General features: G+C 48.5%; 1 protein-coding gene across 1 annotated transcript in view; it reads right to left on the reverse strand.

The window, feature by feature from the left end:
• The window catches only part of CMYA5 (cardiomyopathy associated 5), a 386,731-nt gene that overhangs the window by 150,744 nt on the left and 211,597 nt on the right, over nt 1-24,390 (reverse strand). Inside the window, exons 6-7 of the mRNA XM_086960732.1 lie at nt 23,798-23,919; nt 10,288-10,437 (exon numbers count right to left, since the gene is read on the reverse strand). Of these exons, the coding sequence (XP_086816858.1) occupies nt 10,288-10,437; nt 23,798-23,919 (272 nt within the window). The remainder of the gene's footprint in view (nt 1-10,287; nt 10,438-23,797; nt 23,920-24,390) is intronic.

Consider the following 24,390-nt stretch of genomic DNA (forward strand, 5'->3'; position numbering starts at 1 on the left):
ACATGTAAACACTGAAGGAAATCAATGAGAAGAGCGGTAGAGAACTTTACAGCTTGAACAAAATGACAGTAAAAGGCAACATTGAAGGATGGCTATGCCTATAACTAGAGCGCAGCCTTTTAGGCTTGAAGAGGGAAGGCTAGGAGAGAACATTAGAACATATTTGTTATGAAACGTTTCGTGACTGCAAGGTAAAATCCCCCAGCATAAACTGCTGAGATAAAAAGAGTACATGAATTAAAAAAAAAAACATATAGACTTGGTAAAGCAGAAATCCAGGATGGGGTTGCAGCGTGAACTATAGGTAAGGAAGTGGGCAGAGTGCAGGGACCTGCAGATGTAGTTTACCATCACAATTTAAGCTGCTGGTATAAAAACCCATTTAAATGCCCTATAAACCCGTAGGATGTAAGGGGATCTTTTAGCAGCAAGTGTAAAATCTTATGAAACTGACTTGGACGCCCTCTGGACTTCCAAATCACCAAGAAACGTGTTCCTCTGCCATAAAAAGGCATTTGACAGCAGAAGGACGCGGTCATGGTCTATATTTCAAAGTATTGAGCATCAATGAAAACTGCTTAAATCGGACCCCGTAACATGTTGCAAATTCCATTGGATCTGCTCTCATTGAAATACTTTGACAATTCAGAGAATTCACTCAGCTTCTTCATCTGAATGCATTTCATTTCATAAGGCTTTATTCAGAACAAAAAACAAGTCCATAAAAGCACAGCATATAAAAGATTACAATATAAAACAACAGCCATGAAGAGCAAGGATGCAACAGTTAAAAACTGTTAAAAAAGCATACTTTTCCTAACATTAATTGATTTGAGAATAAAAGTAGCCGTATAAAAACAAACATCGGGATGATGTAAATTAAAAAGCAGGCTAATGGAGTCTCGTATTGTCCTTACACCAAACTTAACAAACAAGGGCTTCAGATAGGCAATCCGTAGATATTTATACAGCTGGCAAAGCAAAAGAAAGTGCACCGTGCTTTGTGGGGTAGTATTATCACACGAACAAGGGCCAACAGGGTGTAAATGCAGAGAGGGGAAGGCCACAAGGTGGTGGACTACTCCAGTTCTCAGTCTTGCCAACACAAACCGATGTGCTTTCCAGGTCACCTGTGATAAATACGGTTGAAAACCTACAAATTCATTTAAATCATGATAAAAAACACAGGAAGAAAGTTCAGCACTGTTTTGATGTCGCCTTATAGATAGCTGTTGTAAAAAGCAGCCCTTAAGTTCAGTTTTAGACAGCTCATTAGCCCCGCATCGGTCCACAATGATATTCATGTTTAAGATCTCACGAAAATTGTCCACAATATACTTTAACCATGGAATCTTTCCATAGTGGTCCAAAGAAAGGCAATCAGAGATAATGGCTCTACACAGTGAGGTCTCTTCTTTTATCCAAATAGAGCGCCATAGCATCAGAGGTCTGAGGAGGATCAAGTCGGCAAGATGATAAATACCCAATTCGTTATGCACTAAAACATTAGAGACAGAGCTTGGCAGACACAGAAGTCTCTTCAGGAAGACATTCTCCTCGACCTGGAGAGGCCCTGCCGGGGCATGGCCCCAGATGCCCGCTCCATACAGGGCGATCGAGACACAATGAGACTGGAAGATTTTTAACATGACATGGACTCGCCTATCTCCCAGTTTTGTAGCCATAGTGAATATTCCATGAGAACTCCTCGCCATCTTAGCCCGGACATTCTTATGCTCCTTGGCCCAATTATTATTACTAGAGAAAGTGACCCCCAAATAGGAAAAATTATCAACAGTTTGAACCTTTTGACCATCAATAAAAAATGAGAAGTGCTTCTTTCTATTCTTTCGCCTGCATTCCATAACAAAGGTTTTGGTTTTATTTAACACTAATTTTCTACTTTTAATAAATTTCGAAAAGCCATCCATCAGCCGTTGAAGGCCGATAGGGGTGCGTGAAATGAGAACAGCGTCGTCCGCGTAAAATAACACAGGGACGCTGTCTTCGTTTATTTTAGGAGCATCCACTGCCAAGGATTTGAGAAAAGAATCGATCTTGTTAATAAAAAGGGTAAAAAGCAGTGGAGCCAGCACACATCCCTGTCTAATTCCCCGCCCGATTTTGAACATAGTAGTGCATTTCCCCGTTAAGACCATAACGGACACAAGCACGTAATTTGGCGTAAAGACGTGCTAGGAAGTGCACAATACCCTCGGGTGCCCCAATTTCGATAAGCTTAGCCCAGAGAATGCCATGGTCCACCAGATCAAAGGCACTACTCAGATCTGCAAAGCAGAGATAAATAGTGCCAGATTTTGCCCGAGTATATTTACCGATGAGCAGGTCCAAATTTAGACACTGCTCAATCGTGCCACGGCCCTTCCTGAAACCAAACTGACTCTCAGCTAGAATGCTGTTATCCTCCACCCATTCTTCCAACCTTACTAAGAGCACCCTACTCATAACTTTTACGGAGGAGTCCAACAGGGAGATTGGACGATAGTTCTTGACATCCCCTCTGTTTCCTTTCTTAAAGATTGGAATTAAGATTGACTCTTCCCAAGTATGGGGCACCTCGTTACAGACTGCTGCGTTGAAAATGTTAGTTAACAAAGGCCCCCAAATTTCGGGGACCAGTTTGAATATATCCCGTCTGGTCCCTGAGCTTTTCCTCCTTTACTGGCCCTTATGCTATTTAAGACTTCTTGGACAGTGATATCAAGTGGCGTATGTGGCCACGTATCCCCTGAATCCCTTGAAACACTATCTGAGTCAAAAAATTTGGAAAAATGAGAGATCCACTCAGCCCTCAAGACGTTGGAAGTTAGTTCGGGGATCTTTTCATCTTTGAGGAATGGGGAATTAACAGTTTTCCAAAACAGGGTATCATTATTCAGTTCGGCAGTCTGAGTCAAATTATCCCATGCTTCCTGTTGGAGTTCCAGTTTCCTACATTTTAGGGTTTCTTTATATCTAACTCTAAGGTCCAGAACCAGGGACTTATCCCTAGGCATAGCTGATAAGGCTGACTTTAATTCCTTTAGGGCCAAGGTACAAGCCGGATTAAACCACACCCGCAGGCGTTCTTCCTTATGCTTAGATGTAATGGTAAGCTTGGAGTTGATGACGGCATTGATACCAGTAAAGAGCTCAATAGAGCTAGTGGTGCCTTGATCATCTTCTAAAATCCGTGTAATTCCAGCCAGACAACTAGAAATGATTGAATCGGATGTACTTTCCGCCCTATTCCCCTTCCACCTAAGTCTAATGCCGTTGGGATGCACAGCCTCGATGTTATTGATAGTACGCCCCGTTGTGGGGTCCCTTTGTTCTCCCATAACAATGCCTCTACTGTCAGACAATTGTGGTCACTAAGTTGGATATCTATAACTTTTGGTGCCATAATCCAAGCCTCAAGGCTCGACGAGATACAAATGAAATCAATAACAGAATTAGCTGCCCGACCTGTGAAAGTGGGGTGGTTTCCCTCCTGTTCATTTTTCTCGTTTTCCATGATATACATATTATGTGAATCCAGGAGACTATTTAGGGCTTCTCCATAATTATTGTGTTTAAAGTGGGGGGCTCCATCCCCATGACAGTCCACATACATTAACATTAGAAAGTGAGCAAGTAGTGATATTGAAGTCCCCTGCCATAAATAAATCAAAGACTACGTTGGAATCCTTTATGATAACATCCAAAGCACTTGAAAGTGCTCTGACCACATAATTCCTGGTGCCATCAAAAACATTGTTATAGAAGTTGATTAATAGAATATTCCTACCTCCAGTTTTGTGCAACCATAGAATCTGGGAATGCTCCCCTACTTGTACATATTTTTTAACTAGCAGAGGGGTTTGGACAGAAATCAAGATCAAAAGGCCCCCTTTCGCTCTCCCTGATAAAGAACCAGTAGCAGGTAACTGGTAGGAGACAAAACCATTATAGCCTTTAAAGTCCCTACACCAAGTTTCCTGGAAACAGATAATGTCAAAGAGGGCTAAAAATTCTGTCCATCCCAGGCAATCTGATTTGGACCTAATGCCCGCAATGTTCCAGCTGGCAATATGGCAGGTCGAGAAACTGGAAAGGCCTGACCCCACTAAGGGACGACTGCTACCCTGTTGGGATGGTGCAATGTTAGTAATATCAGATGATACCACTGGGCAGCCTACTGCGCTACCCTCCTGGCCCGCTTGTGACTATAGCGCCGCCCGCCCTGCACTGCATTTAAACTGTATTGGCCCACCTGGCAGCAACGTGCATTAGTGGTTTAATTCTCGCTGGCGACCTACTGCCCCTGCCTCGCCTCCCCTCTGACCTCCATCTTGTTTGCTGTTGTTGTTTTCCCTGCCCCTCCTCCCCGCTACCGCCTCCCAGCTGCTGACCCTCCCACGCTCCGCCCCCTCCACCATCCATTTATGGCCAATGCCTCCACGCGCAGCGTCCACGCGCTTCGGACACGCCGAAGGTGCGCCAAAGGTAAGCCCGTCTACGCCCGTCCGCGCCTGGACCGCGCCTAGCGCCAGACCCCCTGCCTCGCGCGCTGCCCAGCCCCCCCGCGTTACCTACGATGCCGCCACCCTCCTAGCCCTTAACCCCGGTCGCGCCCCCAACTGCGTCCACGCCGCTCCTGGACGCACCCATGGACCGTTCTCCTGCTTCTCCTGCAAATTTAGCGGCACCGACAACATCGTCGCTACGACCACAACACAGATTCCCGACCCCAACCACCTAGATTGCATCCTTCTCAACACCCGCTCGGTCCACAGGCACGCCATTGACCTTTGGAACCTACTAGACACCATCTCTCCTGACGTCGCCTTCCTAACGGAAACATGGATGAACGCTTCCTCCGCCCCTGACATCGCCATCGCTATCCCTGATGACTATAAGATCACACGCAAGGACCGCACCGACCATACAGGAGGTAGAATCGCTATCGTCCATAAGAAAACAATCCGCATCTCAACCAGCTCCGATGCCAACCTCGCCAACTCCGAACACCTTCACTTCCAGATCCACATCGACCCCAAGACCACACTCAGAGGCACCCTCCTCTACAGACCACCAGGACCACGCGCAAAATTCAGCGAAGACATCACAGACTTCATCACCCCACACGCGCTCCCCTCCAAAGATTACATCCTTCTGGGAGACCTCAACTTCCACCTTGAAAAGATCAACGACCGCAACACCGCCACCCTCTTGGACAACCTCGCCAACCTCGGACTTAAACAACTGGTCACCTCCCCCACCCACATCGCAGGTCACACTCTCGACCCCATCTTCACCTCCAGCAACCATGTCTCCTTCAGCCGCACTACGGATCTCCTCTGGACTGACCACAGCTGCGTTCACTTCACCTACAACAAGCCGAAACCCATCAACCACCCCCAACCAACTCTGCAAAGAAACTGGAACAAAACCACCACAGAGCAGATCTCCACATCACTCCTTCAAACCTCCCCAGCCCTCTCTTCTAACGCCAACGAAGCCGCCTCCAACCTCACCCTTTGGCTATCCAACACCGCCGACACCTTAGCACCACTGAAAAAACGTCAACACAAACTTGGCTTCAAGAAGGCCTCATGGTTCAACGACAACCTCAAGAAATCCAAGAAACTGTGCCGCTCCCTTGAAAAGGCCTGGAAAAAAGACCCATCCACCAGCAACAAGGACGCCTTCAAAAGCGCCATCCGTACTCACCACCAACTGATCCGAAAAGCCAAGAAAACAGCATTCAAAGATCGACTTGACAACAACGCCCACAACAGCAAGGAACTTTTCAACATCGTCAAGGAATTTTCCAACCCCTCGGCCAACTCCAACGACATCACCCCCTCTCAAACCCTCTGCGATTCCCTAGCCTCTTTTTTCCACAACAAGATAGCTGACATCCACAACAGCTTTGACAACCAACCCGGAAGGCAACCCACCCTACCATCAGCTGACCATCTTCCCCCCGTTAACACCCTTAACGCCTGGAACCCAATCTCCACTGAGGACACCATCCGCCTGATGAATTCCATCCACTCTGGATCCCCCACAGACCCATGCCCCCACCACATCTTCAACAAAGCAGACTCCGTCATAGCTCCGCACCTCCGAGACGTCATCAACTGTTCCTTCAACTCCGCCACCTTCCCAGAAGAATGGAAACACGCTGAACTCACCGCCCTTCTGAAAAAACCAACAGCAGACCCCACCGAACTCAAAAACTACCGCCCCATCTCGCTTCTTCCATTCCCGGCCAAAGTCATCGAGAAAGCTGTCAACAACCAGCTCGCCACCTTCCTCGAAGCCAACAAATCCCTCGACTCCTCACAGTCCGGCTTCCGAGCCAAACACAGCACTGAGACCGCACTCATCGCAGCAACAGACGACATTCGAACTCTACTGGACAATGGAGACACAGTCGCCCTCATCCTCCTCGACCTCTCTGCAGCCTTCGACACAGTCTGCCACAGCACCCTTTTACAACGCCTCAGAAACATCGGAATCCAAGGAAAGGCACTGGAATGGATCACCTCGTTCCTCACCGGAAGAACCCAGAGAGTCCGCCTCCCACCATTCAAGTCCGAGGCCTCTGAAATCATCTGCGGCGTACCACAAGGATCCTCACTCAGTCCCACCCTCTTCAACGTATACATGAGCCCCCTCGCGGCCATCGCCCGCCAACACAACCTCAACATCATCTCTTACGCGGATGACACTCAACTGATCCTATCTCTCACCAAGGACCCCAGCACCGCCAAAACTAACCTACACGAAGGAATGAAAGAAGTCGCCGAATGGATGAAACAAAGCCGTCTGAAACTGAACTCAGACAAAACAGAAGTCCTCATCTTAGGTAAATCCCCCTCTGCATGGGACGACTCCTGGTGGCCAGAAGCACTCGGAAATGCACCCATCCCGACAGACCACGCACGGAACCTTGGCGTCATCCTGGATTCTTCACTCTCAATGAACAGACAAGTCAGCGCCGTATCCTCTTCCTGCTTTAACATTCTTCGCATGCTCAGAAAAACATTTCGCTGGATCCCCTCCGAAACAAGGAAAACAGTCACCCACGCTCTAGTCACGAGCCGACTGGACTACGGAAACACCCTCTACGCAGGTACCACCGCTAAACTCCAGAAGAAACTACAACGAATCCAAAACGCCTCAGCCAGGCTCATATTAGACATCCCACGCAACGAACACATCTCTGGTCACCTTAAAGACCTCCACTGGCTACCCGTCAATAAGAGGATTACTTTCCGACTGCTTACCCACGCACACAAATCACTCTACGACATCGGACCAGATTGCCTCAACTCTCGACTGTCCTTCTACACCCCCTCCCGCCAACTTCGCTCTTCCAGACAAGCCTTCGCCACTGTACCTCGCATCAACAAGACCACCATGGGAGGCAGATCCTTCTCATACCTGGCTGCCAAAACATGGAACTCACTCCCCGCTTACCTTCGCCTCACCCAGAATCACCTAGCGTTCAGAAAGCAGCTTAAAACGTGGATATTTGACAAATAATCCACCTCCCCTTCCTAAGCGCCTTGAAACCCTCTGGGTATGTAGTGCGCTATATAAATGTTATGACTTGACTTGACTTGACTAATCCCTAGTTTATCAGCCAAAACTCCTGATAAAGATTAATTTTGTCCCATACCAGATTGGACCTGTCTCTCCTGTGTTTCTAGGGATACAGTACAGAACTCCAGTCAATCGTTTTGATCTAACCCACTAAGGGATTGAAAACGATTAACGGTGTTCACCTGGAAACCACTTGGGAAACTATATGGGGCCTTTCCCCTCATTTTCTCCCACCCGTGGTTACTAGGGTGATGGCTGGTATGTTGTCTGTAAAAAAAGCCTAAGGGGCGGAGAGAAATGCCCTGCTCATTACAGGGGCGGGATGTGGCTCGAATCAGGGCAGTTGTGGCGAGATGTGGGTTACTAAAATTAATAATGACGTAATCCCCGGCGATGTTCTTCGGAGACGTGCCAATCCAACTGGTTCTGGTAGTAGTCAAAATTTGGTCCGCCAGAGCCACTGGAAAGCCACACTCCCGATTCAGCCATGCCACAGTTTTACATTTAGGAGAATCATGCGATTCAGTAGAGCGGTGGGGCCCATCTTCCCTGAAAGGGGTAACATTAGTCAGGACTGCTACATAGGGTGCACAGTCCGGTGGAAGGTTCGGTCGGGAGAGGCCACAGTTATTAGACTTCCCCCTCTCAATGTTCTTAGTCTTATTCCCTAGGACAGGAATAGCGGGAGGGTTCGAAGGGACCGGTTTAGAACATACTTGTGTTACAGCGGTGTCATTAGTAAGGGCCTCTACCGATGGTAAATTTGGTTTGCCAGTTACACCCTGCTGCTCAGCTGCTATCAAGGGACTACTACTTGAATGTGCAGGAGTGCTAGTGCCTGGCCGGACTGCGCCAGCTCCGGGTGGGCCCTTGTTGGTTCGCACAGGCTTACTGGTGCTGCCCCCGGCCACAACATCTAGTTGCGGGCTATAATTAAGACTCAGACAGGATTGCACCATCTCACCCAATCTAGTCACTTCCTTAGAGACAGAGTCAAGTTTATCCAAGAGTGGAACAACGATGTTATTTAACTTGGCATCAATCATTCCGATAAGCAACTCAAACTGATCCGGAGCTAGTTTCATATGGGTGGGAATAACGTCATTATATGGAGGGTTTAGATCGTTGGAGCCCCCATTAGATACGATAACATTGTTCTTTTTACTTTTACGCTCTCCCCCCTTTTTGGACAATACAGGTCTGATTAAGGGTTTCCCTGACCTCAACTAGATGCGTCAGAGTCATTGTGGGACTCATTTTGAGACTCATCAGCATCTAATGCCTTATCGGGGTAATTAACGTCAAGGACATCCTGTGAGGACTCAATTTCGATGGTGCCCTCCCTTGGTTGACAAACCGAAGAAAGCAATGGCACGGCAGTTATCAATAGACGTCAGCAAGGGAGTTGGTAAAGGAGCAAGGATCTCAGTAGTAGCCAATATGGGAGTAGGATCTGAGACACTACCCACTCCCAGGGACAATCTTCGTTCCTTATTAATCTTGTCAACTACTTTCACTAAGTAGTTGTCAAGTGTGGAGACGATAGGGCGGGGGTTCCCGCCGGCTGTTTTAGACATAGTGCCTTATGTAAAGTATACGCTACAAAGAAGAATAGACCCCAACGCAGTGTTAAAATTATACACTTAAAACAAAATGATGAATAAATCCGAATAGCACTCACTATGAAATGGCCTAAAACCACAATTAAATAATCATGGGTAGGACAGTAACAGACCCAAAGTGTTGGGAACTGAGTATAAAAGAAGTGTTTATTACCATGGGGAACAGTGGAATCCGTAGATCCAGTAGATCCAGTAACGACAAAGTCAGTCAGAAAGTGATGGGGGTAAAGAGACAAGGGGTGGGGCCCAGCCTCGTCCAGTCGTGGACTGTCGTAGACTGTTCCGCCCTTGTCCCGGCCTTAGCCCGGCGCCCGCCCGCGCCCCGGGTAGCGGGAACTATAACTACTTATAAAGAAGGTGGGGGCGGGGCAAAGCGGGGCCGCGAGCAGCTAAGAGGAGGCTGGATTCAGGAGGCGGGGCCGTCAACTAGCCCTCAGGTGTGCTGTTCCCGGGGGCTCCTGGTCGGTGGAGTCCTCCCCTGGGCTGGTGACGCGGTTCACTTTCTCGGTTAGGGGGACGAACGTCAGCGTGTCCCCCTGCTGCTGCTGCCCTCTCCACGCAATCTGTCCCACACAGCAAACTGCTTCTTGAGACATCTGGCTAGCCGTAAACTCATAGAAGATGTATTTGTGCTACAAAGTGAACAAACTCAACAAGCACACAATGGGCCCTAACTACAGTGCAGGGTCTGGAGCTATTACAAATTTATATGAGATTTTCTATATTCCAAAAATATTTCTTAGGCTGGAAGCATCCACGCTAAAGGAAATAGAGACAGTGATGTTTCCTACATGGAGCAATGTGAGCTTTGTGTTGCTCTAGCATCTGGACAGTATGGCCGCAAGCTATGTATATAATTTGTAAATCGCGACTGTTACTCCGAGAAGAGTCCTGGCGCTACTGCATAAGGGCAATCAGTGGGAAAATAGGAGGGCTGAGCCTACGGACAGGAAAAGAGCAAGCATGTATATATGTGAATATTTATAAAGTGGAAACCTTGCCAGGGACAACGGAGTGGTGTACAATTGTCATGCACAAAGTCAACAGTTGTGAACTTTCAACTTACCACTTTCCTCTCTGTTTCCCTGTGGCTCTTCCATGCAGTAAACCTGGAAACAGTCAATGACGTCCTCCTCGCTTACTCGCCAATATGCTGTAATCGATGTGCCAGTTGCCGAGTTGGGTTCCTGGGGCTGCAGCTTTGGGGTATGAGGAACTGAAAACAAACAACTGTATTCATTAGAAAAGCTTAAGATGAAGGAGAATGCCGGATTCAACAAGTTTGTGTTTTACTCTATTCATCAATGCTTGACAAAGTATATATACACTTATCAGCTTTCAACCTATTAGGCTAAATTAAGCAGAATGCAGTGAATGAAATGATGATATATCACCAGCTCGGTATAGGTAAGTCCATATAGCAATCAGGTAGAACAGATAAGGTGCAACATCGATTTCTCTGCAAACTATTGATTGGCAGAAGATCAAATGAGAAGGTTGGAAATGTGCTCCCCTTAGATAACTCCTATGGTTGGAACAGATTTCTATTTACTGACTTATATCATCTGTGTGACCCTTTCATTGGGACCACTGCCCAATGTAGCTAAAAAGGTGAACATTTTAGTATTTTGGTGGGACAAGGATCTGACCTTTGAGCCCAAGATCATTCTAGACTGGACTATGCCAACTATCTTCTTTACTTAGATTGCAAGGAGGTAAAAACATGGCATTTAGGCTGGTGCACAATATACAATAGTACGACTGGATCTATGCTGCCCATAAATCCATTCACTGGGTTTTGGTCACCAGGCGCATTCAATTCAAAGCTTTATATATTCACCACAAGCTGCCCATAACACGAGTCCAAGTTTCCTTCAGAAATTGCTACCTATCTATTTCTCCTTTGATTTACCTCCGGTGCATTTCCCTTTTATTTAACTGCCCCATGTTTTACAGGAGCTAGAAGAGGAGCGGGCATTGGGGGGAGGCCTTTCCTATTTCATCCCACCCTCTGGAATTGTATTCCTCTCCATCTCCATCAGTTACATAATGATTTACAAGTCAATCAGTCAAGCAGGATTTGTAGAGCAAGGCTAATCACCCGTAAGGGTTCTCAAGCACTGAGAACACTACTGCAGGGGAGGGTTCAGTTGAACAGCCAGGTCTTGAGTCCTTTCCTGATTTCCAGCAGAGAGGATGAGGTCCTGTGCTGAAGTGGGAAGTCATTCCAGGACTTCCCGGAGAGGTAGGAGAAGGAGCGTCCACCACTCTTGCTGCGGCGGATGCGGGGATGTGAGCAAGAAAGAGGGAGGCGGAGTGCAGGTGTCTGGAGGGTTGGTGGAAGTTCAGGCGGTGGTTGATGTATGCTGGTTGCTAGTTGTGTAGTGCTTTGTAGGTGTGGATCAACATTCTGACTGACATCTCTTCTTAATGGAGAGCCAGTGGAGCTTCTTGAGGGGGAGGGTGATGTGGGTTTGCTTGAGGAGATCTAGGATGAGCCTGGCCGTTGAATTCTGTAGTCTCTTGAGGAGGTGCGATGTGATTCCCACATAGAGTGCGTTGCCGTACTCCAGTCGGTGGGGACAAGGGCTTGAGTGACGGTACGTCTGGTGTTTATGAGGAGCCTCCTGAAGATCTTATGGAGCATGCGATGGCTGAGGAAGCAGACCGATGAGACTGCGTTGATCTGCCTTTTCATGGTGAGCTTACTGTCCAGGATGATGCTAAGGTTTCGGACATGGTCGGTCGGAGTGGGAGAGTGTCCTAGTTCGGGAGGCCACCAGCCATTGCTTCACAGGGATGTGGTGTTCCCAAATATCAGCACTTCTTTCTTGTCTGAGTTAAGTTTTAGGCAGTTGTATTTCATCAAGCCGACGACACTTGTCATGCACCTGCGGAAGTTGGTCAGTGTGGCAGACAGGTCCTCTGATAACGAGAGGATGAGATAGGTGTCACTGGCATAGGATATTTGTTCTGACGATGTTGACCAGGGGAGTCATGTAGGTGGTTTATTTAAAAAAATGTTTAATCAGTTTTAATATAGCTCAAATTTTTGAACAGAGTAGGGCTGAGGGGCAAACCTTGAAGATGCCGCAGATGGTGTTTTGGGTTTCTGAGGTGAAGAGAGATAGGTGGATTCTCTGGATTCTTACCGTGAGGAAGGTGGCGGTCCATTTGAGAGCATCTCCTTGGATTCCAATGTGGTGAAGCCTTTTGATAAGGGTGTGGTGTGATACTATAAACGCTGCAGAGAGGTCAAAGAGAATCAGGGCAGCCAATTGTCCCTGGTCAAGGAAGGATCTGATGTCATCTGTAGCTGTGATCACATCGGTTTCAGTGCTGTGGTTGGGAGGGAAATCCGGATTGAGAGGTGTCCAGAAGATTGTTGTTCTCCAGGTGTTCTATGAGTTGGCAGTTGATGGCCTTCTCAAGGACTTTGGCAGTAAGGGCAGCAGAGAGCTGGGGCAGTAGTTCTTGAGTTCATTGGGGTCAGCGGATTGGTTCTTGAGAAGGGATTTGACTTCTGCGTGTTTCCATTCTTCAGGAAAGGTGGCCATTGTGATGGATGCTTTGAAGATGGTGATGAGCTTGTTGCTGATCGTTTAGCTCCCAAAGTTGAAGATACAGTGGGGACGGGGTCAATTGGCACTCCTGAGTGGTGGGAGCTCATGACAGCTGTGGGGTTTTGAGTGGTGAGCTGGTCCCATGTGGTGAGCAGGTGTTCATGCTTTATTCATGGGGGTGAGAAGGCTGACGATGTCGGTGGTGGTGGGCAGGGGTTCGAAGTTTCTGTAGATGGTGGAGATCTTGTCATGGAAGAAGTCTGCCAGGGTGTCCCAGAGTTCCTGGGAAGGCGTGATGATATTTTAGTGGCTGAGGGGTTGGAGAACTCTGACGATGGTGAAGATTTTTTTGCTGTGGTTAGAACTTGCTTTGATGCGGTCAGCAAGGATGCTCCTTTTTGTCTCTTTAACCCCCTCCACGTGGGCTAATTCCCCTGTGGTGCGGGGGAAAGAGCGCAGCGCTGCGGTACTCAAGACGAGTCTAGCTCATCATGCTGCGCAGTGGAGCTGTGCTCATGACAAGCTGGACTCGTCATGACTCCGTCCTCTCCCATAGAATGTCCGCACAGGCGGGGACTTAGCCGGGGTGTGGGCCGGCCGCCCTAGTTATGACGAGCTCAGCTGGTCATGAGCACAACTCCACTGTGCCTCATGACGAGCTGAGCTCGTCATAAGCATGCAAGGGGTTCAGGAGTTGATGGTATTAGTTTAGGGATGTCTTGAATGTGGCTCTGTCTGTGGTTTCCTTTTGAGGTATGTGCAGTTGTGTTTCATGGCTCTTAGTTCCGTGGTGAACCAGCTGGCTTGTTTGGAGGACCTCTTGAGTTTGGTGGGTTTTATAGTGTGCGCCTCTGTCAGCGCAGTCGGTGATCCAGGAAGAGAAGCTCTTGACAGCCTGTTCTAGGTTGGTTGCTAGTGTGTGGTTGGGAGGTGTTGAAGGCATCTGTCCTTTGGCTCTCTGAGACTTTGTTCCAGCTGCGGTGTGAAGTGCTGGGCGGCTTGTGGATTGTGCTAGTGGATCCCGAGATGGTGAAGTAGACTATATCATGGTGTGTCCTTGTGAGCTCGGTGACATGGCTGTACTCTACTCTATCGCTGGCCGTGAAAATGGGGTTGAGTGTGTGTCCTGTGATGTGTGTGTGGTTGGTGACAAGTTGGGTGAGGTAGAGGTTGTTCATGCTCTCTAAGAGGTTGGCGATGTTCATATTGTTGAGGTCATCAAGGTGAACATAGAGGTCGCAGAGGAAGATGTAGTGTTTGGAGTCAATGGCGAGCAGTGAGATGAATTCAGATATGGCGTAGCAGTAACTGGAGTGAGGACCTGGGAGTCTGTAGGTGAGGGTGCCTCTGATGGTGGTTTTGCCGTAGGTTCAGAGCTGAAAGTTAAGTTGTTCCATGATTGGAGTGACCTCATCTGTGGTGGTGGTGCTGTGGATGGTTTCCTTGTGGATGAAGGCGATCCCACCTCTGTGTTTGTTGATGTGGTCTCGGTGTACTACCTTGTACCCATCGGGCGTAGCAGAGGCATGTCTGCAACGGATTAAGGTTTGAGTCAGGTCTTGCTAAGGAAGATGACATCAGGGATGAGGCAGGTGATGGTGTCCCAGATCTTGGTAGTGTGTTAGCACAGCGATCGTGCGTTGAGCAGGACACAGTGGGTTGTTCGGTGGTAATTGTGATCAGCGTGATGTGCTAGTTGTGCGTGCAGGAGAAGAGGCAGTGCGGGCAGGTGAAGAGTCCAAACATCAACTGGGGTGAGGTGAGGTAGAAGTTGTTGTTGCGGAGTCTGGGGTCAAGGGCTTGGAGCTCGGTGGAGGAGTATCTTCGGGAGGGGAGAGAGCCAGGGTTTCTGATGCTGGGTGCGGTCCAGGTGCAGATGTGGGCAGACGGGCTTGCCTTTGACATGCCAGTTTACGTGCAGCTGCTTTGCAGCCTCTATTAATTAGGTCCTGGTAGGAAGGTGGGGAGGAGGATGGGAAGCTGAGGTGTAGAGTGGGGCAAATGGGAAGCAAAGGAGAAAAGCAGCGGGAAAATGAAACGGCAGGAGGAGAGCGGCAAGTTGGGAGAGGTGCAACACGCGGTAAAACAAAGAGACGACACAGAGTTTATTAGCAACAATATTACAGGAGGTTATAATCAGGCACTTACTAGAAATTAACTATACAGGCAAAAATAGCAGTGTTACAACCAGGTACTTCCTAGAAATTAAATACAGGGGCAGAATAACAGCGTTACAATCAAGCAAATGCAAAAAATTTAATATACGGCCAAAATAACAGCGGTACAATCAGGCACTTGCTAGAAATTAAATATACGCGCAAAATTAAAGAGAAGCGCAAAACAGCCACAATCAGGCAGTCAGCAATCGGGCAACGAGAAGAGGCGGAGCAAACAGGTGCGGGGTCAGGAGAGGGCACGGCTGTTCATGCGGCAGCAGGGAGAGCTGGGGCGAGGATCTGCCAGAGGGCATTGAAAACCCTTCCTTTCTGCTGGGTTTCCTGTCTTTCTCTGTTACTTTTAACACTGTGATGTCTGATGGCTACTGTTTTGTGCTTTACAAATGTTTCAGTGATTCATTCACAAAGGGTCTTTGGGAACTGTACGACAATCATAGATTTGGAGTACTCAAAGGCATATAACTCATGGATGAACATTTTCAACAGGTTGACTGAACTACAATTGTAAATGGAATGCATTACACATGCAACTTTTTTTTTAAATTCCACTGGGAAATGTTTTAACCCATTGCGAAACATCTTCCATTACAGACCTACTAAATATGAGTGTGTCCCTTTCCATTCCCACCACTGAAAGGCACATACCTTTCTATGGTGGGTCGGGAAGTAACTTGCAAGAGGATATGGATACTCATAAACCTAGAAGTGTCTGGGTGTTCACCTACCTTTGCAGGGTGTCCTACACATGCACCTTCCCAGCACCAACCTTAAACTTGAAAATGAGTCACAACCACTGAAGGGGTAAGTGCCCTTTCCTCAAATACTGATTCTTTGAAGAAGAATACGGACTGTATGTCTGGACGAACTGGATCTGCAAACCTAACTCAACCAAGGTGCACAAAAAGCCTTCATGGCCCAAGTGAGCAGGTAGCAACATCACTTTTAGGCGCTAGGAATAAACCACAAGAGGTAAAACAGGAGCCAAGGACTGGAGAAGCATCAAACATATGAAGGTGCACTGTCTCATCTCTCAGAGTTTGGGTAAATTGAAATGTTCAGGAAAAATGTCTTCGAAGGGGAAAGAGCAGTACTTGTAGTCATTATACACATATTTCATGCATGTTAATATTGAGATAAACTATAGACCCAATGTTATATAAAGAAAACTTTGATAGCCACAGTACTCTTTTTGGTAAATCAAAATTATTTTAATATGAAAATGTAAAAATGCACTATAAAAATATTAGTTCATAACCCATGTATAATCAAACAATTATCCAAATACCAAATCAAATGCTTACACTACCAGTGAGAGGACAAATTGAAGGTTTCATTTTCGAAGTACACAGAAGTAGGTGCGCTCTAAGCAAATACACCAAGTATGAAAAAAACATTAGCGCAAACAGATGAATTTCGTATTTGGAAGACAGAGGGGCATATTCGCAAGCCCCTATCGCCACCACAACGTCACTTTTAGAGACGTTGTGTTGGCAGTAGGGACCTCACCTTATTCACATGGCAGCGTTAAGCCACTTAACATGGCTTAACACTGCCTTGTCAATAGGACCCCTTTCACGCTGTGTTTAGCGTGAAAGGGGCGTGCGTGCAGTGGGTGTTGTGGTGGGCGTTACACCGCAACACCCATTGATATTTACGCTGCCCCCGATTCACAAGGGCAGCGTAAATAGGAGCTAACGCCAAACTTAAGACCATGAAAACCTTGGTCTTAAGTTGGCGATACGAGGAGAAATTCTTTATTGCTCCTTAGTGCAGCACACATGGAAAATGCAAAATGTCATGGTTATGTACAGGAGGTTGTCCCTTCCTGTACATAAAGAAACATTTAAAAAACAAAAAGCTGTTTTGTAACTTACATGTGGGCCTGGGGGTCTAAAGGGGGCACAGTAGATATGCGCGGGGGCTGGAGCGCTACGCGAATCACTGAGACCACACCGCACTGGTAGTCGGAAGTGACGATCACGAGCAGCCGTCCCCCTTTTATTGTTTCCCCGCAGGCCACGCCTGGCCTGCGGATGTAGTGGATAGCCTAAGCGGCCACTAGACCCCCAACTATTACATCCCTATCAAACTTAGTCTTTGAAACAAACACATGTTCAAACATTTCAAACAACAACATGCTCAGTCTCTGTACTTGCGTGGACTTCGAGCTGCGGTGGCCGGACATCCTCAGCAAACAAAGTCCCTCAGTCGCTGGCTCGGGCGGGGGTTCGGCCTCAGGCTGTACCTCTTGGGGCATCTCCGCAGCCCCGTGTCATCAGGGCCTCGGTTCTCGGGATGAGAGGCAGACTGAGGTGCGGAGGTCGTCTCCGCGGGTCCTCTCCTCCGCTACTCCCTTGCCTTTGTTCACTGTTCTCCGGCGCGGGAGTGGTGGCCAGCCTTGGCTGGTCCTCGGAGGCCCTCCCGTGGTGTTCTGCTGGGACCTCCTTGAACCATGAGATGTTCCTGGATCCTTCTTCTCCTCCTCTTCATGCAGTTACCATGGGTTCCGCGGCACGCGGTGACTGTCCAGGTACCTGGCTCGTAGTTTGTTTGTAACTTTCCTCCTGGACAGCGGTCCCGTAGGAGGACGGTGGCCCCTGCCCGGAGCGTTCTTGGTGTGGCATAGCGGCGGAGGCTGACTTGCTGGTTACGGCAGGTTCTCCTTTCTTGCACTTCTTCCGCTTCCAGTGGGGGTGGCGACCACCCTGGCCAGGTGGGAAGTAAGTCCCTTCTCGGGCCACGGAGCATGAGTGCCCACGGGCTCCTTTGGGTTGTACAGTGGAGTGTGCTCCGATATTCTCTCAGGAACTCATGGAGTCTCTGTTCTGGGTCCGCTTGTTCGACTGCTGCGATGCGGAACATCTTATTTGGGGTGCGCATGAAGCGTTCAACATCACTGTTGGCCTGGGGCCACTGAGGGGTGATTCGTCGGTGGTGGATCCCTCGCTGTTTTAGAAATGTGGCAAACTCTGCTCCTTGGAATGGCGGTCCGTTGTCGCTGCGCACTTCCTGGGGAAAGCCGAACATGGCGAAAACCTTCTCTAAGACTGGTCCCACGTGGTTGAAAGCCGTGGATAAGACGGGCTCTACTACGGGGTACTTTGAGAATGTGTCGACGATTACCAGCATATGCTTTCCTCTGGAAAAGCTACCCAAGTCCACGCTCACTTTAGACCAGGGAACGGTGCAGGCTTCCTCAGTAATCGCTGGGATCGGTCTCTCTGGGGCACTTGTCAACTGGGACGGCAACAGCGGCGGACATATTCCTCGACCATGCTTTCTACCTCATTCGAGCCTTCATTTTGGTCACCCCTTGATGTTCACCATGGGCTAGTAGGACTGCCCGGTGCTTAAGTCCTTGCGGTATCACCAATTGGAACCCTCTCAGCAGGATTTCGTCACTGGTGGCGCTGAGTTCATGCTGTGCCTGCCACATCTTCGTCAGGTTATCACGGTCTTCTGGACTCCAGGAGTTAGCCTGGTGGAGGTAGTTTGTCCAAGATCCTTCTTGGACAGCTCGCAGGGTCCGGGTGTATACCGCATCGGTGGCGGCGGCGGCATCTTTCACGTCATCTAGACTCATGCTCTGGGGGCATGCCGCCAGGGATATCATGCGGGCGTAATGTTCCATATCGTCGGCGTCCTCCAGCGTCTCCGACGGAATGGGGTGCTTCGATAGGAAATCGGCTGGGTTTTTGGCTCCGGGCCGGTACACTACCTCCATCTCATATGGTTGCAGCTGAACCGTCCAGCGTTCAATGTGTGGAGGTGGGTGAGGCGCCGTCTCTTTCAAGAGGGGAACAAGAGGTTGGTGGTCCGTGACCATGGTGAACGGCTGTCCTTTGAAGTAAAGATGAAAGTGACTGCAGGCCCACTTGATGGCTAGAGCTTCCCGGTTAATCTGAGCGTACCTCATCTCTGTGGTTGTGAGTGACGTGCTGGCAAATGCTAGGGCTGCCCAGTGACCGGGTTCGTGTTCTTGAGCCAGTACTGCTCCTAGCCCTGCCGGGCTTGCATCGACTAGTACCTCTGTTCTTCTTGCCAGGTCAAAGTATGCCAGCGTTGCCTCCCTTAGGAGGGCATCTTTGATACCTTGGAAGGCCTCTTCCTCTCTTGGGCCACACTGCCAAGTGGCATCTGCTTTTGTGAGGGCCCACAGCGGTTCAGCTCAGGTGGCCAGGCCGGGGACAAACCTCCCGCAGTATGTGGCCATACCCAGGAAGCTCCGTACCTCCGTTGGTGTTGTTGGCACCGGGGCATCCTTGATGGCCTGCGACTTCCTCGGGTTGACTTGGATGCCTTCTTGGTTGAACACATACCCGAAGAACTCAAGGGATGGTTGGAAGAATTGGCACTTGTCTTTGTGCAAGGTGGCTCCATACTCTCTGAGGCGCTTCAGTGTGTAGTGGAGGTGTTTGTGGTGATCTGCGGCTGTTGCTGAGTGGATGAGAATATCGTCGCTCACGTTTAGCACTCCAGGTAGTCCCGATAACAGCTCTCGTATCGTGTTTTGGAATACTTCGGCCACCGAGGATATTCCAAAATTCAGCCGTTTGTACCTCCTTAGTCCTAGGTGGGTGCTGAACGTGGTGATGTATCGGCTTTCTTTGGATAGGGGAAGCTGGTGATACCCTGCGTTCAAGTAAATTTTTGAAAACCATTTGGATCCATTGACATCTGCGATGATGTCATCCATCTTTGGCGGTATGTAGCGTTCCCTCCGAATGGCTTTATTGGGCAGTCTCATATCAATGCATAGGTGTATGGCTCCTGGCTGTTTTGGCTTCTCAGCGATGACCATCGGGGACACCCAGGGCGTGGGCCCGGACACTTTTTCGATGACTCCTTGCCTTGATGGGTACTGAGATCTTTCCTTTAAGCGGTAGGGACGTGTCTGCCCCGTACGCATAAATCCTGGTTTTGGACAGCACTAAAGGAGGGCGAGGTCGTAGGCGGCGGTATTGTTGAAGGCCCATGACGTTCACTGTCACTCCTGTGTTGATGACCGCCTTTATTTCCGTTTCCGCGGCGTGAACCATGCACATTGGCTGTGGCCGGCGGCGTTGCTCGAGTTCCCTTGCAAATGATACTAGGTATACCTCCTCCTCTTCATCTTCCGAGGAGTCCTCCACCGTTGGTAGGTGTCTCTTGCTCTTTCTCTATGTGTCTTTGGGTGGCATGGAGTCTGTCACGGATAGCTGTCGTACAGTCCGCATTGGGGGCCTCGAATTGAGGATGTCTCTGCCCCTGGTGCATCTCCGGCATACAGAGGCAAAGGGATTGGGTATCTCGCAGTTAGTGCAGGTCATTCCCTGGGCAGGGCAGTCTTTAGCGGTGTGTGGTTCATGCCCACAGAATCCACATTTTGATTTGGAAGTGTCCAGCCTTGATTTCCTGAACGCATCTCCTCTTGGTTTGGCTCGGAGGGCGTCGGCTCATTCTGTCTTGATGGCGCCCGACCGCCCTAGGAGCTTGATTGGGGCTTGGTCCATCTCGTTCGCCTGTCATGTCCGAGCGCGATCTTTGGCTGGCGCAGGATGAGGCCTCTCAAGGTCTTGTCGCGGCACCGTTGGATTAACTGTGCTCTGATCTCCTTCGGTTGGTCATCCTCAGTGCATGTGCTGGCGAGTTCGCGGAGGCGGGCGTAGAATGTGTCCATCGACTCTCCCTCCCTCTGGCTTGCTTGGCGTAGCTTGAACCTTTCGAAATCAGGGTTTAACTGCGGATCGATATAAGCATCTAGTGCGGCCACCGCCGCGTTGTAGTCTGTGGCAGCTCCAGTGTTGGGCAGGTGTTTGAACAGCTTGAATATTTCGTCTCCATCATAGTGTAATAATAGGGACCTTTTTACCGCCTTATCTGTTTCTCGGGTCGCGACGAAGTAGTTGTTCAGGCGCTCAATCCAGATCTTCCAGCAGGGAGAGGCGTTGCAGGGTCCTCCAGTTCGCTGAATGGGGCTAAAACCCTTGACACTGCATGTTGGAATGGTGCGGGGGCTGGTGCTGCTGCCTGATCATTGTCCCCATGGCGCCCCCTAGCTGGCAGCGATGGGTGTGCTGCGATGTACCTTCCGCCTTCTATGTCTACTGCAGAATCAGTAAGAGTGGCAGTGTGCCTTAGTTTCACTGTGCTCTTGATGGAGGGCTGGTTTCTCAGTTGCCCACGTGTGCCCTTCCTTGGTTCCCGGCACTGGGGCCTTCCTTTCTGCAGGTAGGAGTCTTTGGTAGCCCTTCTCCCAGGCTGTGTATGCTGCTGAGTCCTCTTAATGGCCCACATGTGCCCTTCCCTTGCTGTCTGGCATTGGGGTGTTCTCTTTTTTTTCTTCCTTCCTCCAGGTGGGGCCTTTGGCAGCCCTTCACTCGGGCTGAGCCTGTTGCTGAGGCCTTCAGCGAGGGCGTGGCTTGTGTGCTCTGCTCGACCTGGGCCTTTGGTAACAGGGCGCCCAGCTCTCCTTTCAGGTCACTTTGTAGCGGCGCACTGACCTTCTCTCGGGTCTCCTACTCCTCGTGCGTGGCTTCTCTGAGGTGAGGGCAGGGTGAGCACTCTCTCCCCAGGCGCTGGAATGCCTCAACGTCGCGCGGCCGCATTGTATAGTTCCTGATTCGGCCGCGGTGCGGGTCGCAGCGTGTGGTGAGCGAGGGTCTGAATATCTCCACTCTTCGCCAGTGTTGAGTGGCAGCCTGGGAGTCCATGTCTATTTGCACAACTTTGGTGAAAAGTCTATGGTTTTTAAATATTCAGCTGTCATAGCACTTTGTGACTTCACGTAAGACTAGGTTTTTCCTTCTTTCCCCTTTTTTTTTTAGTTTTTTTCTTGTTTTTTCTGCCTTTTTTCTCGCTTTTTGTTTTCTCCTTCCCTTACTCCTTAGGGGTATTTTAATATTTATATGTTCAATTGTTATGCCTTAATCATTAGAACATTGGGAATAAAACTGAAACATTGTTTATTACTTTTGTTAAACAGCCTTGAAAAAGTTGTCAAAAGACGAAACACATGTCGGCTGTCTCTGTTCTTTTTCTCCGTGGCAACATTGAAGATTATAACTATATAAGAAAATAAAAGAATCACTGTTTTTTGTATACATCTTGTTCTGCTTTAATATTGTCCACATTTCTTTTTGACTCACTGGAGTCAATGGCTCTGACTTTGAAGGGTTGTGCTCTGTCAACCAAATTTGTGTATTGTGTTTGTATAGGGGTATCTTTTGTACATAGCAACACTGTTGGTGGCCCAGTGTTTGAAATAGAGCACACTGGAGAATATTCATTATATCTTTCTAACTTTGGGGCAAAACTATTATAGAGGTGCTGGTTGAAGTATACCACTGCCATCAAGTGCTCTTATTGACGAGTCTGAAGGGGGCACAGTAGGTATGCACGGGGGCTGGAGCGCTATGCGCAATCACTGAGACCACACAGCACTGACAGTCGGAAGAGACGACCACGAGCGGCCGTCCCCCTTTTATTGTTTCCCCGCAGGCCACGCCTGGCCTGCAGATGTAGTGGATAGCCTAAGCGGCCACTAGACCGCTAACTATTACAACATGTAAGTTACAAACTGGCATTTTAGGTTTGTTTATGTGCAGGAAGGGACACGTACAGGAAGGGACACCTTCCTGTACATAAACCAACTTCCCCTGCACACAGACACCCTTGCACTCTGGTGCAAGGGTGCGCCTGCGTTGGTGCTATGTTGTTAAACTTAGCGCCATCGCACGGGGAAATGCAAGGCTGCACCATGTCCTTGTGAATATGGTGCAGCCTTGCTTTTCCGAAGTGGCGGGGAGAGGCGTTAAGCCCAGAAGGCTAACGCCTCTCTCCGCCACTTCCTTGTGAATATCCCCCAGAGTTAGAAAACATGTTGATGACGTCGTAGTTCAGATGCCTCGAGTATGAATGTGCTGGTAATCCAGGCTACCAGGCTTCCTGACTAGGACACAAACGAATCAGGGTAGCAAGAGGTGTGTCAGTCAAACCAAACATCGCTATATATAACCTTGTGTAATTCGTGAAGGGACAAAATGTAATATTCAAACCCCCACCCCACCCCACTCTGTCCTGCAAACTCAGAATGCGAAGTAACACCGTACCAGGGACAAACTGAACACCACAGGCAGCATTACCCCCCTGATTTACTGCCACACCATTATCCTGTAGCGATTTAATCAGGGCGTTTGGGATGAAGCTCATAATTGTGATACTTGTCCTTTTTTCACCAGAATTCACCTGCACTCTGGCGTGTAGGGACCTGCGACTAGGTTTCCTCATAGGTTCTGTACATCATGAAGATCATACATCAGGAACCTGACAGGCCTTCTTTGCTCCAGGTAAGAAGAGTCCAGCCTGTGACTGTAACCCCGACCAGCCTCATGCCATTACCTGCCCCTCTCTGGTGGCCATCCCTAGCTACAGCAGTATTAACCCAGTATCACTGTAGCATGTTTCTCTTCTACATGACACAGATTATAAGTTAGGCAGACACCACACAGCGGGTATAGGAAGGAGGGACAGTTATGAGTAAAACATTTTTTATTGAAAAAATTAAATATCAATCAAAAGAAAAAGATGACATTTCAAGCATTTCAAAGCCCTATGCATGTTTGCTCTATGCAGTTCGTAAAGGGAAACATACATAAAGCTATATATTCTATGTACCGAAATCACCAACATGTGTAAGTTACATATGCACAGGTTGGATACATCCGTGAATTGCCCAAATGTACAAATTGTGGCCATATTGAAGTATATGTTGTGGTGAGAACTGATTTTGTGAACCGGGTGGTACCTGTAATTCTTTCATTAAAAAGGAAAGATCTGTGTTAAAAGATGTTCTTACCAGCTATGTGCTTTAGCATCTTCTGGTCGCTTTGTGAGGAGTTTTCTGCATAATGGTCAAACAGAGAAAATGCGCTTGGCATCTTTTCTAACGAGAGGGTGTTCTCCATTGCTACCAGAAGCCTGTGGGGAAGAAAACGACAAAAATAAGTCACTTTTGATAATTCACAGGCGGCAGTGATCCTAAAATGAGACGTACTCTCTTCGCCATAAAGAAACAGTCTAGCAAAAAAGAATGCACTTCTGTGATTATCCCCATTAAAAAGGCAAACATTATACATAAAGTACGCATCCCACAAAACAAGCCGATTAGCACGCAATCAAGTAGCACAGTGTTTAGTACATTGTTATTTTAAGCAGCCTTACATATATAAACACCATGCTCACAGTTAACTGAAGGTATATGTATATTCGTCCACACATCTGACCTTCTATGATACTGTTGTCACAAAACTCTCGTATCTACTAAATCTAACCCACTGGTGTATATTCGGTGTGGTCTGTTGTATTACAATTTAATACCACACCTTGCAATACCGATACCATCAAGGTACTTATGGATGGTGGTATTACCTCTACATTCACAAATACTAC

Source organism: Lissotriton vulgaris, chromosome 3_1, assembly GCF_964263255.1.
Source record: "Lissotriton vulgaris chromosome 3_1, aLisVul1.2, whole genome shotgun sequence".
In the NCBI taxonomy this organism is placed as follows: Eukaryota; Metazoa; Chordata; class Amphibia; order Caudata; family Salamandridae; genus Lissotriton; species Lissotriton vulgaris.